Source organism: Centroberyx affinis, unplaced genomic scaffold, assembly GCF_046629955.1.
Source record: "Centroberyx affinis isolate AG114_WGS23_722 - 3 ecotype Tasmania unplaced genomic scaffold, CSIRO-AGI_Caff_v1 ptg002510l_1, whole genome shotgun sequence".
Taxonomy (NCBI): domain Eukaryota; kingdom Metazoa; phylum Chordata; class Actinopteri; order Beryciformes; family Berycidae; genus Centroberyx; species Centroberyx affinis.
The window spans coordinates 14,685-39,171 of record NW_027280732.1 but is presented as its reverse complement, the minus strand read 5'-3'; the positions used below and the strand labels follow the sequence as shown (position 1 = coordinate 39,171).

The 24,487-nt window shown below is 40.9% G+C and overlaps 1 protein-coding gene across 2 annotated transcripts in view; it reads left to right on the top strand.

Moving 5' to 3' along the window:
• Positions 1–21,108, top strand: part of madd (MAP-kinase activating death domain) — a 53,054-nt gene extending 31,946 nt beyond the window's left edge. The window contains exons 17-37 of one of the 2 annotated variants that reach the window (XM_071534265.1): positions 722–830; positions 1,055–1,241; positions 2,778–2,928; positions 3,360–3,563; positions 4,996–5,043; positions 6,964–7,061; positions 7,252–7,335; positions 8,162–8,320; positions 9,179–9,299; positions 9,916–9,978; positions 11,589–11,709; positions 11,844–11,949; positions 12,067–12,177; positions 12,275–12,382; positions 12,556–12,720; positions 12,823–12,895; positions 13,289–13,395; positions 15,680–15,688; positions 16,278–16,347; positions 19,577–19,623; positions 20,975–21,108. In XM_071534265.1, the coding sequence (XP_071390366.1) occupies positions 722–830; positions 1,055–1,241; positions 2,778–2,928; positions 3,360–3,563; positions 4,996–5,043; positions 6,964–7,061; positions 7,252–7,335; positions 8,162–8,320; positions 9,179–9,299; positions 9,916–9,978; positions 11,589–11,709; positions 11,844–11,949; positions 12,067–12,177; positions 12,275–12,382; positions 12,556–12,720; positions 12,823–12,895; positions 13,289–13,395; positions 15,680–15,688; positions 16,278–16,347; positions 19,577–19,623; positions 20,975–21,088 (2,255 nt within the window). In that variant the 3' untranslated portion in view covers positions 21,089–21,108. Of the gene's footprint in view, positions 1–721; positions 831–1,054; positions 1,242–2,777; positions 2,929–3,359; positions 3,564–4,995; positions 5,044–6,957; positions 7,062–7,251; positions 7,336–8,161; positions 8,321–9,178; positions 9,300–9,915; positions 9,979–11,588; positions 11,710–11,843; positions 11,950–12,066; positions 12,178–12,274; positions 12,383–12,555; positions 12,721–12,822; positions 12,896–13,288; positions 13,396–15,679; positions 15,689–16,277; positions 16,348–19,576; positions 19,624–20,974 lie in introns of both variants that reach the window. The other variant, XM_071534266.1, reaches the window with a different exon arrangement.
• Positions 21,109–24,487: the final 3,379 nt, after the last annotated feature.

Genomic DNA, 24,487 nt, shown 5'->3' with positions numbered 1-24,487 from the left:
TGCTAGGATTTTACATTTTTTGTCCAGTCATATTGTGTCATGTCAAGTTGGACTTGCACCATGAATGATTAGCTACCTTGATATCTTGATATTGAAATCATCATGGGCCCAACCTCTATAAGTGGTACTCACAGATGCACAGAATATCTCACAGCGGTGGGACTATTGACATTATAGTACAGCTTGTGTACTCTGACTTTGTCTTGTCATTCACTCATCTCTTTATTTTCTTTTGTGCATGATATCACTGATGTAGTTGCTATGCAGACTATCCTCAATCTGAACTCACATGTGTACACTGGCAATGTGTGATGCCACCACCAACGGCGCCATTTGGACTCCTGTGTGTGTGTGTGTGTGTGTGTGTGTGCGTGCGTGTGTGTGTGCGCCATGTCCCTGTTTGATCTGTCCTTCACCTCTATTGTATTAGTAATAGACCCTAGCAGTGCTATTAGTTTGTATCTCTGCAACAGTAGATTACTAGGTATGTGTGTCCTTTTCACAATGTGATAAGTTTAATTTCTCTGTTTTGTATTTGATGTGGTAGCTTTTGCAACAGTCTAGTGTAAAAAGCCATTACCCTTTCTGGTTTACAGTGGTGCTGTGTGTGTCCAATCCACTTTTACCAAGTGCTCTCCTGTCTAGTGTGCAGTTTGTGTTTTATTATCTTGGTTTGCTCTATGATGCGTCCAGACACCTCATTGTTTTGGCACTCCCCCAGGCGCACGTGCACCAAGGGCACTAGTGGACCAGAAGTCTTCGGTTATCAAGCACAGTCCAACGGTGAAGAGAGAATCTCCCTCTCCTCAGGGTCGTGTCAACAACACTAGGTAATGGATTTCTTCAAATGTGCAACTTCTATCTTGCACCATGCAGTTTATAACATCTTGTCATGACATGCATTACAGTCCATTATACTATGTTAGGTTGAAAAGGTACAAACATAGACAGTCAGACAATAGTTGGTACCAGATTGGTGTTAGATTTCTTGCTGGTATCTGCTGAATATGACTGAAACAATGTGTTGGGTTTTTTTTTTGGTTTTTTGATACAGTGAGAACCAGCAGTTCTTGAAGGAGGTAGTGCAGAGTGTTCTGGAGGGCCAGGGAGTTGGCTGGCTCAATATGAAAAAAGTGCGTCGCCTGCTTGAAAATGAGCAGCTGCGTGTCTTCGTGCTGAGTAAGCTTAACAGAGCCGTCCAGTCGGAGGAAGACGCCAGACAGGAGATCATACGTGATGTGGTGAGATGCTCCTTTTTTCCCATCGTGAAAGTGATATGCCACAATATGATTGCCTAAAAATACAGCTTGATGACTAAAATACCATTATATACGTAGTTGCTAAATCTCTAACCAATATCAATGTTGTGCATTTGTAATGTCTCTCCTCTTGTGTTCGTACAAATACATTTGCGGGTGCCGCATTGCAATTTGTGGTATAAAAAATTATGCTTGCATCTCCGCCTACTCAGACCATGTCTGACCCGAAATGACAAAACCCTCTTTTTCCACGGCACAGCCGAGGGCATCATGAGGCAAATTTAGGTCAGTCAGTCAGTCAGTCAGTCAGTCAGTCACGTAACGCTAAGTGAGATGATGCGCTTTGTCAGATGGCCTCTAGAGGGCATTTTTGACTGAGATGCAGTGTTTCCCGTACAGAGGCACAAAATCAAATCAAAAGTTGGTCACTATATATAAATGGATCTAAATCTATCTCTAATGCACCTGATGCGCATGACATCATGTCTGTAATTTGGAGATGTACAGACAGCAGACCAGCAGCATTGAACTCAATCCACGGAGTCTCCCGATGTGAAAACAAAAGTGAAACTTAACATTCCACAGTTAGTAACGGGGATTTGCAGACAGTAACTCGTCTTCGCTGCCCTACAAACTTTAACGGTAGGTAACGTTACCTTGTGGTACAGTATTTCATTAATGTTAGTGGAATTAGGTAATTTAACCGTGTCGCAGTGCGTCAGTGCATAGAATTGAGCACACGTGCCGTGGGTTTGTACAGGATCTGTGCCTGTTATATATGTTATGTTTGCCTTTTTAACTTTGATATAAGTTGTTCAACCAATGACTAAATGAATACCAACTTTCAAATCACTTAAAGAAAAAAACGGCACGCAATCGGCAAAATAATGGAAACTACAGCAAAAACTACAAAGTTCGTTGGATATGCACATATGGTTATTGTGTGAATCATTGTCTTCCAACATAAAACTAGCAATGTTAGACACAGAAAATATGGTGACATAGATTTCAGTATCTCTAGAAAAGTTAATTCAACTTAAAAATCAACTTAAAAAGGAACATTATCTGCCCTTGGTGGAATATTTGAGGTGCCGCATATTCGCTTCTTATGACTCTGCGCCTCCCGGACAAGGGCATCAGTTTCCTCTTGGGAGAAGCCGGTCTAGACTGTCCTCATCCATTACGAAGCTGTCAGTGTGCTGTGGCAGTGAGCACACTGCTTTTAAAGGGGATGAGAGGAGCTGATTCGATTGGCCTTGACATTGACACCATTCCATACCACACTGACTGATCCAACCCCTTTAACAACTGCACCACACGTGCACCACCACTTCTTTAGCGCCTGTGGTTACAAATGACCAAAACTCCATCGGCCACACCTGAGTGCGCTCACGCCAAGAGCTTGTGCCAGTGTAGGCACCTGTTGCTTGATTCATGAAAATAGGGCCCACAGTGTTCTTTGTATTTTTTTCATTGCTTGAAACCACTACAACCCTTGTTTATATGTTTTGTTACCAGGAGGTGAGCAGAAAAGTGTACAAGGGCATGTTGGACATCTTGAAGTGCACAGTTTCCAGCCTGGAGCACTCTTACACTAACGCAGGCCTTGGAGGCATGGCCAGCGTCTTCAGCTTATTGGAAATAGCACGCACCCATTATCAAACCAAAGGTAATATTCAGAAAGTTCCATAAATGTTGTGCAGGTATGCGAAAATGAAATGTTGGATTCTATGATCTATATGAAATGGAACATTTTTAATTTTGGCAACTCTTTTTGTCAAGTGTTGAAACTATTTGTGTTGAAAAACAACTGCAGTGGACCTGCTCTACTAACATCTTTTCCATATATTTGCACTTGATTAAGCTTTAAGCTTTAGCATGCTAGAGGTTGACTATCACAAAACCACAACAAATGTTTTTTTTGCTCATCTTGATGTGCTGTAATTGTAAAACTCTTGAGAATTCATCACTGTTTTCCCTCTTTCCTCCACCACTCTCCCTGCTCTCTCAATTGAAACCTACCTCAACTTCTCTTTTTTTCCTTTTCTCTAATTTTGATGAACTCTTTCTTTTGGCCCCTTACTTTTGGTGCCTTGGTAGACCCAGAAAAACGCAAGCGAAGCCCCACAGACAGTGCTGGCAGCCCAGGGAGTAAAGAGAGTCCTTCTGGGCGTATGGAGACTGCCAGACCTCAAGGCCTTCTGCATGTACCTCACCTGCAGTTGCCACACCACACGTCGGGCAAAGGAGCCCGCCATTTCGATACCCGGAGTCTGAACGAGGAGAACTTTATTGCCTCGATTGGTGTGTACACCACTCCAGCCCCGGTTGCATGTGCGCTGTGAGATCCCTCACCCTGCCCCAACAAGCTCATCAACCTCAGTACCCTCCCTTATCTCCCACCATTTAAGAGAAAGCTCCTTCCACTTGTCCTAGAGAGACTCTTGCAGGTTTTGTAATATTCCACACACTTTGACTGAAATGCTGGTGATATTCACTCAGTGGGCTTTCTGCAAAAATTATTTTGTTAGCATCGGTAATGTGGTGAAAATATAATCCTGTGTTTATTCACCACACACTTAGGTGCTTTTTCCACGTTTGGTAGTGGTTTCCGTTCAGCAATTTAAAATAACTATCTAAATTCAAAATTTCAAATCTGGTTAAAATGTTGCCCCCTGTAGGTTCCTAGAGAAGTGTGGAAGTGTCTGGAATATTAGCCTGTCCTCCAGCCTGGATTGCGTGTGTTTGTGTCCCCTTGCTTAAACATCTGTGCCCCTGTTTGCCTCTTCCTCCTCTGGAGTTCCGTTGTTTGCCTCTTAGCACCTTGGATGCATGTTTTTGTTTTTGTCTTCCAATACCTAAATCTGCAGTACTGGCCGAGGGAGACCGGAGGTATGTGCATCGACAGAGAATCGGTGCTCGTCTGTACCTTTACTGCAGGTTTCTGCGAGGCGTGCTGTAGAAATGGCAGCTCCCTTGGCTCTCAGCATGGAGGGTGGAAGCATCACTCCCCAGTAAACAGTCCCAGTAAAGTGGCAAATTTCACCGCAACAAAGTTGCCTGGTTTCTATTGGCTGCCAAAGATCCCACTAACTTGGGGAAAATCCTTGGAAATCCTTCTGCTACTCTTATTTTTCAAGAATTGGTCTGGGTCTGTATACAGGGGACAGGTTCAGTCAACCACCCTCATGATACCCTTTCCTACCCTCACCCCTCTCGCCCTTTTAGAAGATGCACCTTCAATTCTACAGAATGTTTTGAGACTTGCACCCCGGCTTCTGCAACTGCTCCATTCCACCTGCTGGCTAATCGGCCTCTCACCCCCATCCCATGCTCTTTTCAGAAGATGCCATCTCTCACACCCTTGTTCTGGAGAGCCAGACGAACACAATCAGTGAGAACTATCCTGTGGTCAGAGCCAACCTCACTCTGACATCATGGTGTGGCTCTCCAGGACTGTGGGCCAAGAGCTTTGGATGTGTTGTAATGTTACCTTAGTAGCTGTTGCTCGCAGTGGATCCAACTTGACAAGCAAACACCAGTTCATTTTGCCCAGATTGAAACACGGCTACATGCAAGCATTACAAAACATCTTCATTCAGTAATGACAGATTTCCAATGCTTATTTTGTTTTTGTTATGATTTTGTAATGCTCATCCACCATACATGCCTACTCAACCAGCTCTCTGACTCTCTCTCTGTCTTTCTCTCCTTGCTTGCAATGCATCTTGGGTAGAATTGTGGAGCAAGCACCAGGATAAAAAAGCTATGGAAAAACCACAGAGTAAGAGACTTTTCACACACCAAAAAAAGATTGGGGTATTGCTTAAATGCCAGCTGTTGACGTTTCCACCCCTTTCTCTCCACCTTTTCAAACCCACCAGTGTTTTTATACATAAATAAATGCAAAGGACTTAATCTAGTGATAAGCATGTCAGAATGGATCAAATATTTAAAGAAGTATATAAAAGTATATAAAGTATATAACATTTTGATATGAAATGTATAAGATTATGATTAGGTTATTTTCAGTTCGTACAAAAACGTTCATTGGCTTAAAATGGGAATTGGAGATTTTCTCATGTTGGTTCTAAATTGTTTTGTACTAACTGGACATGACATGAGATTTATGACATGCAGGATTGAGGTGGCGTTGCAATTCTGTAGTGGTATTTGATTTGCTATATGACAAGAAGGATCCAGGCATTTCTCCCTGATATAGGGCTGAGAGAAGTTGTTTGTTCCTCGTTTTAGTTCCATACCTAAACAGCAATTCCTGTCTTATTTTTATCCAGACTTGAGATGGCAACCAAACCTGGCGTGTTTTCTCCACTGCAAATGACAGTTTGCAGTGGAGTCTTCTAGCAGAAAATTGCAGGACATTACTATATGCCAGTTTTACTCAACTTTGTTAAATTAATTGCCAAAAAATGGGCTTACCCTACCCACTTTTTGTGGCTGCAACCTGAGCAATGTCTAGGAATGTGGTGGCATCTGGAATACCAGTGGTTTCCAAAATGGGATCCAGAAACCTAGAAACTAACACATGTGTGGGAAGGTACTGTGTAAGGAATGATTCTGATATGTTTTATCCTCTCCACTTTTATCTCTCCACCTACACTATAGGCAGTTATGTAATTCTGTACAATATCAAATGTAGCAAAAATGTTCTCAGATGTCGCTATCTGGCACAGAATCTTGGGGTCTGTTGCCTACTGCACATCTGTTGGGGGTCCTTGACATTAAAAAGTTTGGGTACCCCCATGCTATAGTTATTGGTTCAAGCAACACGTATGTTTTTTTTCCAGGGTTTTTTCCTCTTGAGACCATGCATCAAGATGAACAGCAAGGAATAACTTCCCTGTCCTGCTCTTTAACCGTATTTTTTCCAGTTTCAAGTGACATGCTGTAAATGGTGCATTTACAGCCAATATTCCAGAGTTTGCTGGCATATTTAAGCTTTCATTAGAATTGTTTGCAAAATATTAAGTGCTGCAAAGAACTGAAAATTAAGAAGGGGCTTCAGCATCCGCCAAGCCACCATATCTACACCACTGCAGGTGATAAGTGACAAAAAGGAGAAATACAAAAAAAGCACAGATGACAAACAGAAAAGGTCTCCTTATCTTTACTGTCCATCAGTTTGTCTGCATGCCTAACTGCCTGTGTCTGTTTGTCTTTTTTGTGTAACTTGGGCCACATTTGCAACATTAACTCAGATTTACTGTCGCGCTCTTGCAGTTTTGTTTTCATCTGTAATTTGTTCCCAATTTTATCGCACTCTCTGCTTGCCCCTTTGTCACTTCTCTATGTGCTCTCTGAAGGTTACTTTATGTATTAGTTATTGTATTATAGTTATGTATTAGTATTAAGTTTTGCACAAGTAAAGTATTATATACAGAGTTGTGTAGACATGAAATAGAACAGGTTTTCTTACCTCTTTATATTAACTTTTGTTCATCTTGAATTTTTAGCTAGAAGCATTTTAAGCTCTTTAGTCTATTTCATGAAAAGACAGATTAAATTACTTGCTTTTACAGATTTTTTGCTTTGTCACAACTGTAAGTGTTAATGTAGAGGCTTGGGCAGCATCAGTGTTGTACTGTGGTGGCTTCTGAGTCGTGCGGCGCACAGTAAGGTAAGAGTTCAGTATGGAAGTGTTCATGACAACATGCTGATAATTGTGTCTGTCCCACAGGGTCAGAAGGAGCAAAGCAGCAGCGTCCAGAGTTGACTGACACAGAGGAGAAGAAATCACAGATCAGTGCTGACAGTGGCCTCAGTGTCACGTCTGGATCTCAGGTTTGTTCCTACAAATGTCTGCCCTGCACAGCGCCATAGAAACATAAACTGTGATTAGAATGAGTAAACCTTTGAAGCAAAGATTAAAGCTACCAGAAGCCCAGTAGCTGATTTACTGTCTTGACTCTACTGTTCAGTTTGGCACTGAACCCTTTTTCTGTTTTTTTTTGTTCTCTCTCTGGCTTTGCAGAAGAGTGACACAGAGTCCGTAACGAGCTCTGAGCCGCCAATCCTGACGAGGAGCACCAGCCAGGACTCGGAGGCCAGCACAGTGGTAGGGCACGACCAACACAGAGATTATACACTTCACTCTTATCTGTTCCAACTCCATAGTACTTTACAACAGAAACTCTTAAGATTCCAGGGCCGTATTTTTGGCCTGCAGCATTTTAATTTCATACTTTCGGTTCCTTTCCTCCAATATCTCTAACAAAAATAAAAGAAAAGTAAAAAAATGAGGGTGGCAGGTTTAGCTTATCATTAGCAGTGTGTCTGTTCTGCACAAATCATTGATAGCACCTTCCATTTGAGGACCACAATTAGTATTACTATAATTAGGTTATGGATTATTGCATGTTATTGCAGTTGAAAACAGTAGCATAAACAGATTTTTGTGCATAGAATGTGTGACCATGAACATGAATATTAAAAGGTGCATTTATACACTGCCAGGCAAAAGTTTTGACACACATTTTTCTTTATTTTTACTATTTTTCACATTTTAGAATAATAGTAAAGACATCAAAACTATGAAATAATATAAATAGAATTATGCAGTGACCAAAAAAACAAATGTTGTGTTAAACAAATCAAAACGATCTTATATTTTAGATTCTTTAAAGTAGCTGCCCTTTGCCTTGATGGAAAGACAAAGGCTTTGGAAAGAAATTCATACATAGGCATCAACTTAACTGTTTATATTTGTTGAAAAAACAAATTTCAAGCATTGAAGCATAAGCCTTTAGATCAAAATGGCTTTAAGGTAATGAAACACAATAGTACATTCAATCAGGTGTGACCAAACTTTTGACTGGTAGTGACCCTAATACACATCTCCATTTATATATTGCTCTTACACCTGGATATCTGACTTGTTTTAGATCAGCAATAGCTCTGGAGAAACCCTCGGAGCTGACAGCGACCTGAGCAGCACAGCGGGAGACGGCCTCGGTGGGCGGGTGGCGCCTCATCTCGCCCAGTCCAGGGGAACGCTGTCCGACAGCGAGATCGAGACCAACCCGGCCACCAGCGCGGTGTTTGTAAGTTTACCAGTCATTTGAAGTGAAATGTAGAATATTCAACTCTCGATTTAGCTGTCTTAAACGTCAGGTTGGCATAGTGAATAGAGATACTGGCCTTCAGCTGGAATGCCGGGTTCGAGCCCCTGTGACAGCAAGCATCCACCCTGCTGAAGTGTCTTTGAGTGAGACACTGAACCCATACCAGCTCCAGTGGCGCTGTCAGATACTTGACCCTGACCTCTGACCTCCCTGTGGAGGGAGAAGGGAAAAGAGAATTTCCCCTCAGGAATCTTTAATAAAAAATCTCTAGTTACCACTGGTATTCAGGCAATCTTTCCTCACTCTATTCACTTGTATGTGTTGGATATGAGAAGCTCGTCTGAAAATTATGCTTTGTACACATACAGACTCCAACAAAGCAGATGATAAAATGTCTCCTCAGGCAAATTTTTCATCATATTTTCGCCTGTCTGCAATTATTGCTTTAAAAACAAAAGATTGGGCCTCATTTATCAAGAAAAATAAAGAGAGAGAGCTTTTTAAATATACACTATCAAACTCCTTCCCACAAGAAATTGATTATAATGAGTCTTTGGAAACAGTTGGCCTGCATATTTTGTGTTTTAAGTAAATAGTAGCACGGTATTTTATCAACTTTCAACCTTTTACATGTGGAAATATTAATAAAGTTGGCCACTGTTTCTATATCAATTCTGTTGTGTGTAGGGCCAAAGGGCTTTTATTTGTTAAAAGTGATACTGCAACTGCAAGAACTGCTTAAGTCAATCGTGAGAAATGTTTCTTTGTTTTCTGTAACAGTTTTGATTATGGCACTAGCAATCAGTTTGAAAACACAAGCTTCTCCTCTTTCCACAGGGAAAGACCCACAAGCTGAAACCAGGTGCAAAAGAACCTGCACCGGCTGTGGTGAAGGGGCCGCCTGCCCAGCCCCTGGAGGACATCAGTATGAGGATCTACCTTTGTGAAGGCCTGCTAGGTATGTTGCACTTTATATAGTTAACATTATACTCATGTTATAAACAGGAAACAGTCATATTGATAGTGCAGGATTACTTTTCATTTTCTACTCTTGAAAAACTGTGTAGAAGAATTCGGTGTGTTGTGATTGCCACCACTGAAGATTATCTTTTAATCACTTGTATGTTTACTTGTATGTTTTATGACTGTGCAAATAAACTAAATTTAACTCAACACCAAACCTTAAGTTAAATCTAAATCTCTAAATATCACATGTGAAAGCAAACCGGAAATAAATGACATATGACATTTCAACAGAAACGTTTACAGCCTCACCCCCACAATCACAAGTCACAGTAAACGGATTATTGCTCATCTACTTGATTGTGCTAACGTACTAATTTTTTTGGGGAAATGTAATTCTAAGCTTATTGGCAAGCTATAGGCTATGAAGTGGTGAGTAAATGAGCCTGGGTCATCTTTGTTTGTCCTCGCTCTCGTTCCCACGGTGTGGTCTCGCTCGCTCGCTCTCTCTCTCTTGTTTTTGCCATTAACCTCCTCACCTCTTGGCCTAACCCCCCTCCGCTCTCGTACTCCTCTTCTCTCCTGCTGCGCCTCCTGGGAATTTCTTCCAGGGCGTGATAAGAGCTCCGTTTGGGATCAACTAGAGGATGCTGCCATGGAAACCTTTTCTCTAAGTAGGGCTAATCTTTCGCCTTTGCCCTTTTTCTTATGTGTGTGGGGTGCACCCATTGTTCACCCGGGCTAGCTCTCCTGTCTGTGTTTGGCCTTTGATGTGATGGATGTGCTTTTTGCTTTTATTCACTGAATTCCACCTCTCTCTCTCTCTCTCTCTCTCTCTCTCTCTCTCTCTCTCTCTCTCTCTCTCTCTCTCTCTCCTTCCCCCTGTGTTTGTTAGCATGAGATAGGGGTGGGCGATATGAAAATCTTACATTGTCACCGGTTAAAATTTTTTGTCATGATCATGGACTTCATGATGTAATAGTCTACAATCCATGTGTAATTTTCATTCATTACTTTTGCTATAGCTGTTAACATTTGCTGCTTTCACCCTCTGTTTCACCCAATTCCTGCGTAACTTTCCATTTAACCTGAAAGCTTAACGTTGTGTGGTTCAGTATCTTCTTTGAGTGCATGTTGCCTTCAAGTGCTGTGGGAAATATCATAATTGTGAGTTGAGTGTGCATGAATGGCCCACCGAAGTGGTTAATAAGAATGGAGAATGTTGGGATTTTCTATACTTGATTTAGCGAGATGTGATGTTTAGGGGGTGGAGATAATGGAAGCCATGCCAACAACTGATATTAAAAGTGATGCATTTTATTACTGTATTATTGCTGGCATTCTATGAAAATAATTAATATTATATTTCTATTGTCTTTTACTTTTAATTGTCACGCATTTTTGTTTTTAAAAAATTAGCAGCAGTAGCAGCAGCAGCCACCAAAAGAAAAACTACTTTTTGTTACAGCGTCAGATTTGTTATTTCCAACCAAAGGCACTTGAAAGTTTATCAAGTTATAATCAAAACTTTTGAACTTGGAAGAAGGAGCTTCTGAAGAGCAGCACTTGAAGGCAGCATCACTCACTGCTAGACAAGTCATTTGAGAAAGAAATACAAGAGGTCTAGCAGAGGATGGGTCCTATCGAAACAATTGAAATTAAGGTTTCAGGAGACAAGTAGACCAAAAGCTATGCGGCGCTTGTTTACCTTTTGAGACTAGAATTAATAAAATAGGTCTGAAAACCTGTTTTGACAATCCTGATGTTATTTAAGTTTTACTGATTTTCTAACTTTTTTTTTTCTTGTTGGCTTTTATTTCCTTTAAAGGCTGCAAATGGATTACTGAACTGTTACCATTGGGGTTGAACTTTTCAGTAACTTGCAGCCTAGCTGTAGAAAGGCAAAATGAAAAATACTGCAGTGTATATGGTGAATTATGATAATATCGGAAAATACTGTGATATGAGATTTTGTCCATATTGCCCACCCTTACCATGAGATGACATTTTATCTGTTCAAAATAGCCAACAGAAGCCATTCTTGGTCATAATGTGTGTGTGAAATTGTGTGTGTGTGTAATATACTGTTTATGGTTGCCCTGAAGGTAAATGCCTTTTATAGAAAGGCATTTAAATTACTCATTGAGTTTTTGGCCTGGGTTTGTATGCTTGTGACTGCATATGGTAATTTGCAGTATGTGTTTGAATGAATCAGCTGTGTTGCTGATGTAAGTGTTGGTCTCTGCACGTTTTGGGACATAAGCTACATGTGTGATGTCTCCAGGTAAGGAGCGCTCCACGCTGTGGGACCAGGTCCAGTTCTGGGAAGACGCCTTCTTAGACGCCGTCATGCTGGAGCGGGAGGGCATGGGGATGGACCAGGGGCCGCAGGAGATGATTGAAAGGTTAAACATGGTTTCAGTTTCATGTGTTTGCCTTTCTAATCATTCTAACTAACAGAGTAGCCTTTCTTATTTCAAGCCCTACATCTAGAACTACTAAAACTCACTTTTTCTGTGTTGTATTTGCTTCAATACAGATACTTGTCACTAGGAGATCATGACCGCAAGCGTCTGGAGGACGATGAGGACAGGCTTCTGTCGACCCTGTTGCATAATATGATTGCCTACATGCTAATGATGAAAGTATGTCTCTTTGTCATTGTAATCTTTGTACAGTCAGATTATGGACCTATGCCCTTTTTGATTGTTTTCCTCCAGATTTGCCATGGCTCATCAAGGATTTTGTTTCTCTTTGTTCAGGTGAACAAAAATGACATCCGGAAGAAAGTGAGGCGTTTGATGGGGAAGTCCCACGTTGGCCTCACACACAGCCAAGAGATCAACGAGATGTTGGACAAACTGGCCCAAACGGTACATATCTGTCCCCTTGGCAAAAATGTTTTTTTCAACTGGCTAGTTTAATTCAAGGAAGGTAAGGAATTCTGCATCCTTCTGTGCCATCTTTCAGAACGGCCGTGAGCTGTCCATCAGGCCCAGTGGGAGCCGTCACATCAAGAAGCAAACATTTGTTGTACATGCTGGCACTGACACCACAGGCGACATCTTTTTCATGGAGGTATGCAAATGCTTGACTGTATGTGTAATTCATCCTCTCATTAAAAATAGAGCTCTTGGAACTAAATCGCGAAATGTTATATCAGAATATCTGGAATCTTCCCTAAAGTTTCCCTTTCGAGCTTGTTGTGGTGTGTTTGGAGGAATAATCCTCCCTCACCAACTTCTCCACAGGTTTGTGACGACTGCATAGTCCTGCGCAGCAACATTGGCACAGTTTACGAGCGCTGGTGGTACGAGAAGCTGATCAACATGACCTACTGCCCCAAGACCAAGGTGCTGTGTCTCTGGAGACGTAACGGCCAGGAGACGCAGCTCAACAAGTTCTATACCAAAAAGGTCAGAATCGCTCTCCTTGTGCATCCCATAATTTTATCCACTCTAGTGGTACGTCAATAATACAGTGCAGTAATACAAACTGCTTTCCTCTTTGCATTCCAGTGTCGTGAACTCTACTACTGTGTGAAAGATAGTATGGAAAGAGCTGCTGCTAGACAGCAGAGCATTAAACCAGGTATGGAATAAGTGTGTGTGTTTATGGGTATACTGTCGCTGCTTCTGATGGGAATTCTGATTGTTTGGTGGCTGCAATCTTAATTTTTTTTTTTTTTTTTTTTACTTTTGAAAATTAGATTTGAGCTTTCATCTCATTTCAAAATCATTCAAAACAACCTTAGGGATTCTCAAACTTGACAATGAAGTGACGCAAAATGTAAATTCCCAATGAAATACAAGCTAAAAAATCGCTACACTCTTTCTCATATCCCCACTGGTGTGTAATGCAGCTTATTTTGATTGCTTGTTTTGTAATAATTGTGTGTACTTTGACTATTGAGATAGATAGCAAAGCAGCTAGTTGCGGACTTGGTATCCTTCCTAGCTCCTAACCCATGTTTCCTTCCCTCAGGTCCGGAGCTGGGCGGAGAGTTCCCGGTTCAGGACATGAAAACTGGCGAAGGCGGACTGCTGCAGGTCACACTGGAAGGAATCAACCTCAAATTCATGCACAGCCAGGTAGGAAGCCAGTACACCAGACAACAGCGCTGTACATCTCACACAGGGGCATGAAGAGAATCCCTCTAACTCCTGATGGCTTTGTGGCCATGAGTTCACCCCCTTCTCAACCTCCCTCCGCCCATCTCCCGCTTGTCTTTCCCATTTGTCTCTCTATCATTTCCTTTCATCTTGTGGCTCTCTTCCTCTAATGTCCACATGAAATAAAAATGTTACAATGACTAAAAATGTTAGAGGTGACTGATGACAAAATGTTTATGATTGGCGTATGCTTCATACCTGTAGTTTTGTACTGAATTCTGTTGTTGTTGTTTTTCAGCAGGGAACTTAGAGGAAGAATTCCTGTTTGTGCTTTTGCTTTTTTTGATTTGCTTTAATCAGTTTCATTTTGTGTGTGTGTATGTGCGTCTGTCTGTCTGTCTGGGTGCATGTGTTTCAGAAAATATGAACACATCCTTCCACACAAATTTCTGTTGATATTCGTGGTGCCCAAAACCTTCTGTTCATCTATGTGGGAGGAAATGAAAAGTGTTAATGTGTGTGAGTGTGTTACGCATCAGTGGTAAGACAGAAGACCTTGAGCAAAGACTTTTCATTAATAATTGGCTATTTTCTAGCAACTTTCATTTTTAAGTTTGGACCCTTGAACATACTCATGTGTTTTACTGAACATCTTCATAATTAGTGACAATTGGGGTTCTTGGCCCTGTTCTGGTGTCCATGTTTCCCAAGGTTAGGACATGAGGCTGTGATTGAATAATATATTAAAACAGTGTAAAGAGTGACCATGCTGAAAGGTCATTAGCATGGTCCTGTTACTGTTAATAGACCATATTGTCCATATTGGACATAAAAAAAACATAAAGATGTGGTGGCAGCTGTTATCAAAGAGTAATGTCAACCTATACAGTTCTGTTTTAGCTGCTGTTGTAGCATCAAAACAGATTCAAAAACTACATACCAGGGCTGAAAGATATTGAGAGGAAATCTAATTGTGATTATTTGACAGAATATTGCAGCTGCGATTGAAACTGCGATTCATATCATCGCAAGTTTTTCAGACATTTTTTAGAACTTTAAAATTGTTTAAAATCGTTCAAGAAAAGTGATTGTTAAAAAAATAGATGTCAGTGTGCAGGATTTACTGAGTTTGAGTATGATGAAAGGTTTTCACAAATATTGTACTTGATTCATGGACCAAAGATTACCTGCAGCTCTAAAACACCTTCCAAAATCCATTTGGACGCCCCTCCCTCTTAAGCAATTTAGTGCAGGCTAAGGTTTACATTGGGAGTTTGATTTTATTTTATTTCGATTAATTGCTCAGCTCTACTACATACCTCATCAAGCATCCTCCATCTAAACCGATTTCTCAACGGCAAAAATAATTGAAGTTGGACGTTGCTACATGCAGTCACTGTTATGACCATTGCCTGCTTTTTCTCGCTGCTTCTGCTTTTGCTACCTTAGGCCCTCTTTGGCTCAAGTTGAAGTTTTTTCGCTTCATATTGCAAGGGGTAGAGTGCCTCACTTATAAAAGTTACTTGATTGCCATACAAGCTCAATTCAGTGAAGCTATAGGACCCTCTCATTGTACTTCACCACATTACTGAAAACGATTTACATTAGCAGCTACGCTTCAGTTCTTAGATCGTATGAAGCACAGGTATTTGCAGATCGGCTCATACAACCTATATCGCCTTCATGGATAGTTTCATGGTTGATTGTGCAATAACAGTTTCACCGACCCCCTCAGCAGGAGCTTTATCTAGCACCGGTTGCCATGAATATGAAAATTGTATTAAAATAGAAAATGTGCTGTGAAATGAGTGAGCGGTGGGTCCGGTCCTGGGCAGTGTTGCGGTGAGATGGTGTCGGAGGTGACATCCCGCTTGGTAGTGGACATTACTGTACGGCAGCGACTGGCCTCATCTATCTGTTCTGCTGTGTGAGCAAGTGGTGTTGGTGCCAGCCCTTGTTGCTGGAGGAGGAGGCATGGAGGGCACTGGGGGGCTGAGATGTATAAAGTCCAGGAAAACGAAAGGTGAATCCAGCTCTCAAAACCCTAGTCAAACCTCTAGTCCTCTTTTTCCTAGTTTCTAGTCTGGGGCTGATTCTCTTGTGACGGGTTTTCATTGGCACTGGTAACTATTCATAGATATTCATTTAAATCCGTACGAGGCTCCTGTGGATAGTGCCCTCTCGGAGTGTCGCCGAGTGTTTGTGCTCTTCTGTCCGATAATAATCCAAATCATTTCTCTCCCATGCTCTCTCCCCCTGCAAGGAGCGGAAGGTACACAACCTCTGCTGTGTTTGCTTATTAGCGGTTACATTTTATTGGGTTCCTTTTCTTTTTCTCTCTTTTTCTTTTTACTGTTGTAGCTGTATGGCAAATCTAATTTTGTGTCTTTGTCTACGTTTTTATATGGAAATTCCATGTATGCATTATATGGGCCATATTACATATCATTGAGCATAAAAAAGAAACATTGCGGTATCCAGCTACCTTTGCTGTTGACATCCAAATATAAATATCTTCCAATTACTAGTTCCATTTACCAATAATACTTTACTAATGAAACAAGTCATCTTGAATTAATTTGAATGTACAACTCATCCTTTGACCAAACTTTACAATGCATTTCTATTCATTTAACCCCTGCCCATGTATGCGTTTGATCATGGAAACTTCCCATAGTGTGCTTTTTTCTTTTGTTAGCAGTTAAAAGCTTGCATTCCATGTGCAGTTGTTTTATTTTACCTTTCATACTGAATAAAACAGATTTAACATGGTTATTTTAAATATGAAGTGTTTAATTTCAGCCAGTGTTGTTGAGTTAATAATGTTCTGTCTTGTTTTGTTTGTTTTTTGTTTGTTTTAGGTTTTCATAGAGCTGAGTCACATTAAAAAGTGCAATACAGTGAAGGGAGTCTTTGTCCTGGAGGAATTTGGTAATTACACCATCTATTGATTCTAGGCCTGTACTCGGCACGGCAGTAACTCAGCTTCATGGCGAAATTATTGACAAGAGCTAATAAGGATTCAGTAAATTGGATACTCGCTCTCCTCAAGGAACAATAAGCCACTGATGGCGGTAGTTATTTAAAGTGAGCGATGAATTCTTAAGAGGATATTGGCATCTTTGGGTCATGTGGGATTGTTGAAATTTTAAACTAGCAAAATTTTCCCAGCCTTTTGTTGGTAGTGGAGAAACGGGATTGTGGAGAGAAATATTAAGTCAGTGCAGTCAAAAGCACAAGCATGAAGACAGGTAGGCTACTTCTTTACTTTTTTTTGGTTTCTTTTGCTATTTATGTGTGAATTTCACAACAAAAATGCATATGAGGCAAAAGTAGAAACTGTCAGCTTTTAATTTTTTTAAATTTACCATTGTTGAAAACAATGTCAGTTCTTGTGGCAGTTCTTGAGGCATAGAGACAGATTATCTTATAGTGAATAAACGTCATTCAACCCTTTGAATGCTGACTACACCTTTACAGGTAAAGGTGAAATTGCATCTACAACACTCCATTTTAAAGGAAAGAGAAAGTAGAGATCCCATGTTTCCATCATTGTCACATGTCAACTAGCTGACAGAAATATAAACAATTAGATGATGAACCCTGTTGGTCAATTTTTTCCCCATGTGATAATTAGATAATTATTTGACTTAGAGAGTAGTGGAAATTTCCCAACACATAAGCAAACCCACACACAATTTACAATTTCCCATTTGGCAGACGCTTTTATCCAAAGCGATGTACACATGAGATTTTAATACAACACAAGCAAGGATCTAGTCGAGAGAGAGCCACGAGAGTAAGTGCCATAAAGCTAAGTTCTGGTCCAACAGGACATAGGTGCTACGAGGCAGTGCTACAAGGCAGATAAAGAATTTTTTTTTTTTTTTAGTACTTCACATTTTTTAAATTTTGGGCTGTGTCTTGCCCATGACATATAAAAAATGATTTGGTGTTGATTTACGTTTACCTGTTGACATCACCTGGCACCAAAGATCAGCCAATACCAGATGGCAATTTCATCTTTTTAGCATTGGATTTCACAGATTTGGGTTTGGGGTTTAGTTACTCTTTAAACTCTCTATCATTATGTGGATGCCGGTGATGAACGCAAATTAGAGGAGAAGCTTCAGCAACAAAACTCTTAATGCATCAAAACTGCTTTGAATTTGTTCCTCACTAGTATTCACTGGATGCTCATTAGGCCAGCACCGAAACACAGCCCCATTGTAACTCAGTGTGATTTCAGTTGGAAGATGAACTCTGCCCTACATTGCTCTGGTGCAGTCAGAAGTGCATCATGGGTGACTCTCATGGACAGCATTGTCTCAGCTCTGACCTAGAGCAACATCAAAAAAACTCAACCCTCCTTCCACCATACACAAGTTATAAATGGGTTTTTTTTAGCAGGCGAATTTTCCACATATTTTCCCCATTAAACCATGTGGAATATTTATCGAGGAGGCACTCTACTGTTTGAGTGACCCTGTGCTATTTGAGCAGTGGTCCTAAAAGGGTGATGATTCGCTGCTACTACAGTGACAAAGGGCCTGGACATTTTGTCATGAAGTCAACCGTGTATGTCACAGAAGCCATGCCACAATCATGTTTAAAAAAGACCATGATTAAAAGCTGACAGTATATACTGTACATATGCATAATTTGATGGGAAATAAGCAGATGAGAATCAGCAACTCAAGCTCACACTGTTGTGCTTTTCACTGTATTTGTTCTCATTCGTGTTGCTGAAAAATTCTGTCTTTATTCTTTTGATTTTTCATTATTTTTTATTAAAAAAAAACCTCAGGTCCATGTGAAAATTGATTCTAGGTTGGTCAGGTGGTCTGCAGTCAGACATATTGAATAGGGAAAGTAGAAAAAAGCAATGCCAAGTTAGTTTTGTAGCTTATTTTGGGTTGAATGGTGTCTACTGATCTCAGCCTGTGTGGTGTTTGTACTGAGACTGTAATAGGAAAGAGTATGGAAAGGTTAGTGCACCATTTATATTGCTTAGGAAGAAATCACATATGACAAGCTACTGCATCTGATTCATAGAGGTTCAGGTTTGTTAGGGAACATCGACGGGACTAGCCCATCCATCTCAGTGCCAGGCTGGGTTACTGCCGTGTCTATGTGCTGCTTTTGTAATGTTGCCCTCATCTTTGCCACTATGAAAACCTTCATTCTCCAGCAGGTAAAGTGTTGTCACCTTTCTCCTTTCTTATTCAATTTATTCTCTGTAGAATATACCTCCGTCAGTCCTTCCATTACTTTTGCAGAACTCTTTCTTTACTGTACCATGTGGCTTGAGTCTTCCTCTGCTTCCTTCATAACCTGCTCTTTGTTTGGAAATCACCCCAGACCCCATCTCTCGTGTTCCTCATGCTTTGACAGTCTGCCTTGGTACCCCAGCAAGTGGACTTTTTGGTGGGACTGTTTGGGGGAGCAGAGGAGTTAAACTTTCCCAACCCCCTCACCTGTCCTGACCTCAGCCCCTCATCTATGCTATGGGTTCACGGTTACTAATGAAAAGTCAATCTGTCCTATGGACAGTGACATGGTCCTTGGTCAAAGGATTTGGGCCTCTTTTAGCTGCTTTTCTGTGATGTCTTTAACCTTTCAGTTCATTGGGGGGGAAGGGTGAGGGATTGTCCTTATTATTTATTTTTTCCCCTTGTTTTTTGTTATCTGTATTTGAAACTCCACAACATGTGCAGTCTCTTGTTACGTACTTTCAAGCCATTTGTGTTTTTATTTGTCCCTTTCTGTGGGCCACGAATGTCCCTCTCACCAACAATCACCTGCTGTTCAGATTTAAATTGTTTTTCATATATAAACAGTTGAACCTGTTCATTAGCTATTGTATTTGGGCAGGCTATAGTAGATTGACTCTATTTAAAGCTTGTGAAAGCTCATGATACGAACCCCAAAGAAGAAGAGCCACCGTTGGCCCCATCCTCCTCTCTGATCTTCTACTCTGATGCTAAATGCAATGCTGACTGTTGTTGTGGACTCTCTTGGCCCACAGCTCATTTTGCACCTTGTTGTAATGTGAAAGTGCATTACATAAACACCCCTGCAACCCCTTGCTCTCAAACATTAACTCGTTGGGGTTCCTACTGCCTTTGAATTCTTTGTTTTGTCTCTTGCACCGGCATAGTTCCTGAAACTAAAGAAGTGGTGATCCACAAGTACAAGACCCCCATGGTGAGTTATCTGTTCCTCTGTCAGAGTAAATGCTATGCCAGGGCATGTAATAGTCACCAGGTGTGCACAGCAGAAATGTGCCTCAGAATATTTGACATTTGCATCTGAAATGCATGGCAGACGCCACTTTGGAGGTACGCTCTGATTCAATTCCCTTTTGGAAAATCATCCATGATATTAAGTTTGAAAACTGAAGGCCCAATCTCCAGGGAAGCACTCAACACTTTATTTGAAAAATTGCGAGTTTAGTCTCTAGAGAGGCCTTTTGCCTGCCTCTGTATTCTGATTAAAGGACTGCTCCGACTTTTTATGAGTTTGACCCATTGGTCATCTTACCCAATATGTGACGAGAGGATTGGCACCAAAATCATCTCTGAGTAGATAGCTGTGTTTAATGCGCATGTTAACACTTTAGCATACAGTACGATAAGCAGTCATAGCCGACTAGCATTATACTTAGAGTGAGAAAATAAGAACTTGTAGCAGCTCTGGCTGGACCTGCCATTTTTAGGGGATTGGTAACAGAGACAAAAAACGAAAGCGAACTTTAGAACTACTTTCAAAAGATGGCACAAGCATTCTCTTACCAAGAGACTTTGAGTGTAACTTGTTTTGTTTACACAGGAAGTGAGCAAAGTTAGCAAGACAGCTAAAGTGTTTGCCTTGTTGAATTATATCACACTTCACTAATGATGAAGATTGAGATTTTGTTTTCAGAAGTTACAAATCTACAGGCCAACCAAATTTTGGATTAATATAAGGTTTATCCTCATACTTTAGTAATCGTAGGCAACTAGCGTTATCCAAACATATTGTATGCTAAAGCGCTAGCATGCACACTGAACAGAGCTATCTACCGGAGACACAGAGATGATTTTGGCGCCAATCCTCTCGTCAGATATTGGGTAAGGTGACCAATGGGCCAAATTCCCCAAAAGTCAGTGTTGTCCTTTTAAAAAAAAAAAAAAAAAAAAAATCAGTCATGTCAACACTCCAAAATCACTCCTATTGTGAGTATTGACTGGTGCTAATACACTAGGTTACAGTACCGAGAAATGGCTAAAAGACCTTGCATTGGCCATCAATTTAGTGCCAACTATGGACAACTTAATGACTCGGCATTTTGGCACTCTTGAAATTCCAGTGACAAGAACACATGAAGTATACAAACTGCTCTGTTGGAGACTGGGTCAAACATACAAAAGCTAGATGACCAAACATAACCCCTCTTCTAGCTTGGTTCCATGTGTTTTTTTTGGGTTTTTTTTACAGTAACTTACACAGCCGTAACGTTACACATGTGGAACTGGGCCGAGACTTCTCTCCTCATGGTCATCTTTTCCTTCCACAGGCACATCAGATCTGTTACTCGGTCCTCTGCCTTTTCTCCTACGTGGCGGCAGTGAAGGGGAAGGAGGCGGAAGGCAAGCCCAAGCTTCTGTCGCCGAGACCCCTTCCCAGCTAGTCGACGCCCCCGACGCACCCTCACCCCCCACCCCCACCCCCCGCCCTCCGCCCTCCGCCCTCGGTGTGCCTCTCTACTTGCAATGGCATCTCAGTTCTGTAACCTTTAGACTTCTGACAATCCCTAACTTTATTCTAAGCACACAACTTTTGCTCCTTTATCCTGTATGTACAGCGTAAGAAAAGCCCCTCTCTAGACCCCTGTGTGTAGATGTATTTGACCCTGGTCTGTGGTTATCGTGTAAATACTCCCAAACCCTCACCGCCGCCGTCCTAACGACCATACCGGCTAGCTATGTGTTTACCTGCTCCTTAACCGGGGAGAAATGAGTCCCCCTGATCTCTTCTCCTTCGTGAAAAGTGTGGTCCTCTATTGTTCCCGCTGCCAAGACCCAACTGTTTTTAAGCGATAGGAGACGTGAGGGACGGTCATGAGGCCCAAAGTGCGTGCAGGTCCCACGCACAGCCTTGAGATTCACTACAGAGTAGCTTTCGCCCTCCGCCCCACTCCGTACGACTGTGTGAGTTATTCTGTGCTACGTGCTACTGTAAAATTCCAGTCTGTCCAAGTTTAAAACTGGTGAAACATTTAGAAGAGCCTCTTGTAGTGCCGGGTGTCCCGTTCTGAAAACGCTACTGTACACTGCACCGGAGCACCGCATGTAAACGCTTCTTGAGGGTTTCGTCGTTTTGAACCCTAAAATACTGTGAGTGGTCTAAGATGTGTTCTCTTGCCCTAGCTTGCCCTGTGAGGCTAAATTACTGTTCTAGTTCTACTGTAAAATTTCTTGTCTGTGGTCTGCTGTTATCAATTGCATGTTATTATAAGGATAAAAAAATAAATATTATATATATATTTCTATATATAGTATTTATTTAATATATATATATGCTGTACATTTCTCAGAATAAAATGTTACAAACTGTTTATTCGCTAGATGTGCAATACTTCGTAGTTAGCCATTGCCAGAGCCAGGTTTTAACAAGTTACTGTCTCACTGGCTTTCAGAGTGAAGAATGTAAGAAAGGACGACATTTTTTTTCTACAGTACATATTGATTGAAGTGAATATGATGACTTAAGTGTGACATGACTGTGTTTGGAGTTTGTCTTATAAACGTGTAAGCCTACTGCCGTCAAGCCCTGCTGTAGTTGTTTCGTCCATGAGGAGATGCATCAAGTCTTAATGTTGTGTCTGTACTGTAATAGTAAAGAACTGTTGACTCTGGTCCCATCGCTGACCCATTAACTTTCACGGTGTGAGTGTGTGTGGGTTTGTGCGTGCATGTGCATTCATGTAGTGAACTGTTTGTTTCTCCAGATCAGCAATATATCAATACAGCTATATCACTGGAAGATGTTTTATTTTGTTGTTGACATGGCTTTTATTTTTAGTAATTAAACTGTGCAGAGGAAATAATCAGTAGGATGTTCACAAGATGCTGTTATTTTAGTTGTTACATTAATGAATAGCACCACACATGGGTGTAAATAGAAGAGAACTCAATGAGAAGAAGCGTCTCATTGAGTCTAACCCTAACCCAAATTGGTTTGGGAATGGGATACAGCGCTTTCTGCTTGAGTTAAAGACATTTTTAAACTGGATTATTAAGCCCATCCCTGTCACTAGCCTGCTGCTGTAAACAGAGGGAATAAATGAAATGAGATGCCAGGTGTAAGTATTTCAGTATTTGAAAAATTATTTATAGAATATGTACAGCTTTGGCAATATCATAATAAAGTTGTCCCAAATGAAGCTCCATTTTGTGCACTGTTCTTTTTTGAAGACAAATGTGTGTGTGTGTGTGCATCAAACATCCAATATGGAAACAATGCAAGTGGAAGACAGTGGAATTCAGAGCTTTGAAGATTTATTGTAGTGGGTGGTGTGATTACCCTCAACCAGCAAAACGTGACAGTTTTACAAAATGCAGGTTTGCATAATAGTTTGAATAAACTTCAGCACATTTAGGCCCGAATCTACGAACATCGGCGCCATGATGCAAGGTATTTACAAAGACTGGCCAAATGAACACATGCAGATAATTGAGTAGAATTGCTAAATGTGCAAATAAGGCAAACAAATCAAAGGTTCAAGCAGCCTCTGCCTACTGCTGCTGTCTGGGGTCCCATGGAGGATGAAACATTTACCCACCACTAGTGAGTACGTCTCAGGTTTAAGTTAATATTGCTACTATGACCGTTTTGTGTGCTGAATAAACTTATCATTGACCCTCCAGTACATCCACAAGCATGGATGAGCATTAGGCTGCATTAATGGGTTTACCCAGGAGCACAAATGATGATAGTAGTAGAAGTAGTAGTAGAGTAGATCGCCTATATGCCTATGATTAAATATCAGGTGAGCATGCAGATTATCTACATGAAAATGCACCTGTCTTTTACAGCCTAAATCGAAAAATGCTGCTGCAATAGAGAAGAGCATCTCATCCCCCCCTAACAGGCCTGTGATTTGCCCTATTTGCTCAAATGTAATTCTGGTGTGAGTTATGGACACTTCTCTACAAATTGAAACTTAAGAACAAAATCCAAACTGTCCCCTAATCAGCAGCAAGCGAGCACCCTGTCCAGAGAAAGCTGGACTCACCAACTTAAGATCTTTTGTCCCTCTAGTCCCATTGGTCTAAAGCGATCACAGACTGGCCGGGTTGGTAAACATGAGCGTCCTGTGTGCAGTTTACTGATCTCACGTTCAGTATTTCTGGTTCAAGTTCAGTTTGTTCAAACCAAAGTGCAAAGTTGCCTAGTTTACTGCAGCTTTAATCCATTTTGCATTAAGACTGTAACACAAAATGCAGAAAAAGTCAAGGGCGTTGAATTTTCTGAAGGCACTGGATTATTATATTATTGTACTATTATAGAACAGAGGTAGCAAGATATCAGAGGGTATTAGTCAAGAACGAGTATTGTTTCTAATGCCAGGTATTATAATACACTTATGACAATGAACACAAGATGAAATGGGGCTTCAAAAGGTGAAAGTCAAAAAAATGTAACTAGAGAGCAGGGAATGCAAAGTAATTATAGGTTTCTTAGTAATAAATTCATACATTACACAAGACTGTCATAATGTAGAGTACATAGAGGACAATGTATAAAACAAGATAGTTTAATTTAAGCTTACAAAAAGTCACAATGTTTGTTTGTCACTATGACTAGTCAAGAGTGCAAAACGTCCTTTTAAAATTAAATGCCAGGGTTTTGTTTTGTTTTTTCTTATAAAACGGCTCCTTCAGGGCTTTGAGGAAATTCCTCATGCAATAAATAACAGGTGATCTTGGCATGGCACTAGGGTTCAAATTTGAATTGCAAAGTTACAGTGATATTCTAAATTTCCCAGATTATATTCCACTGATGGAAAGATCTTCTTTGACCCAAA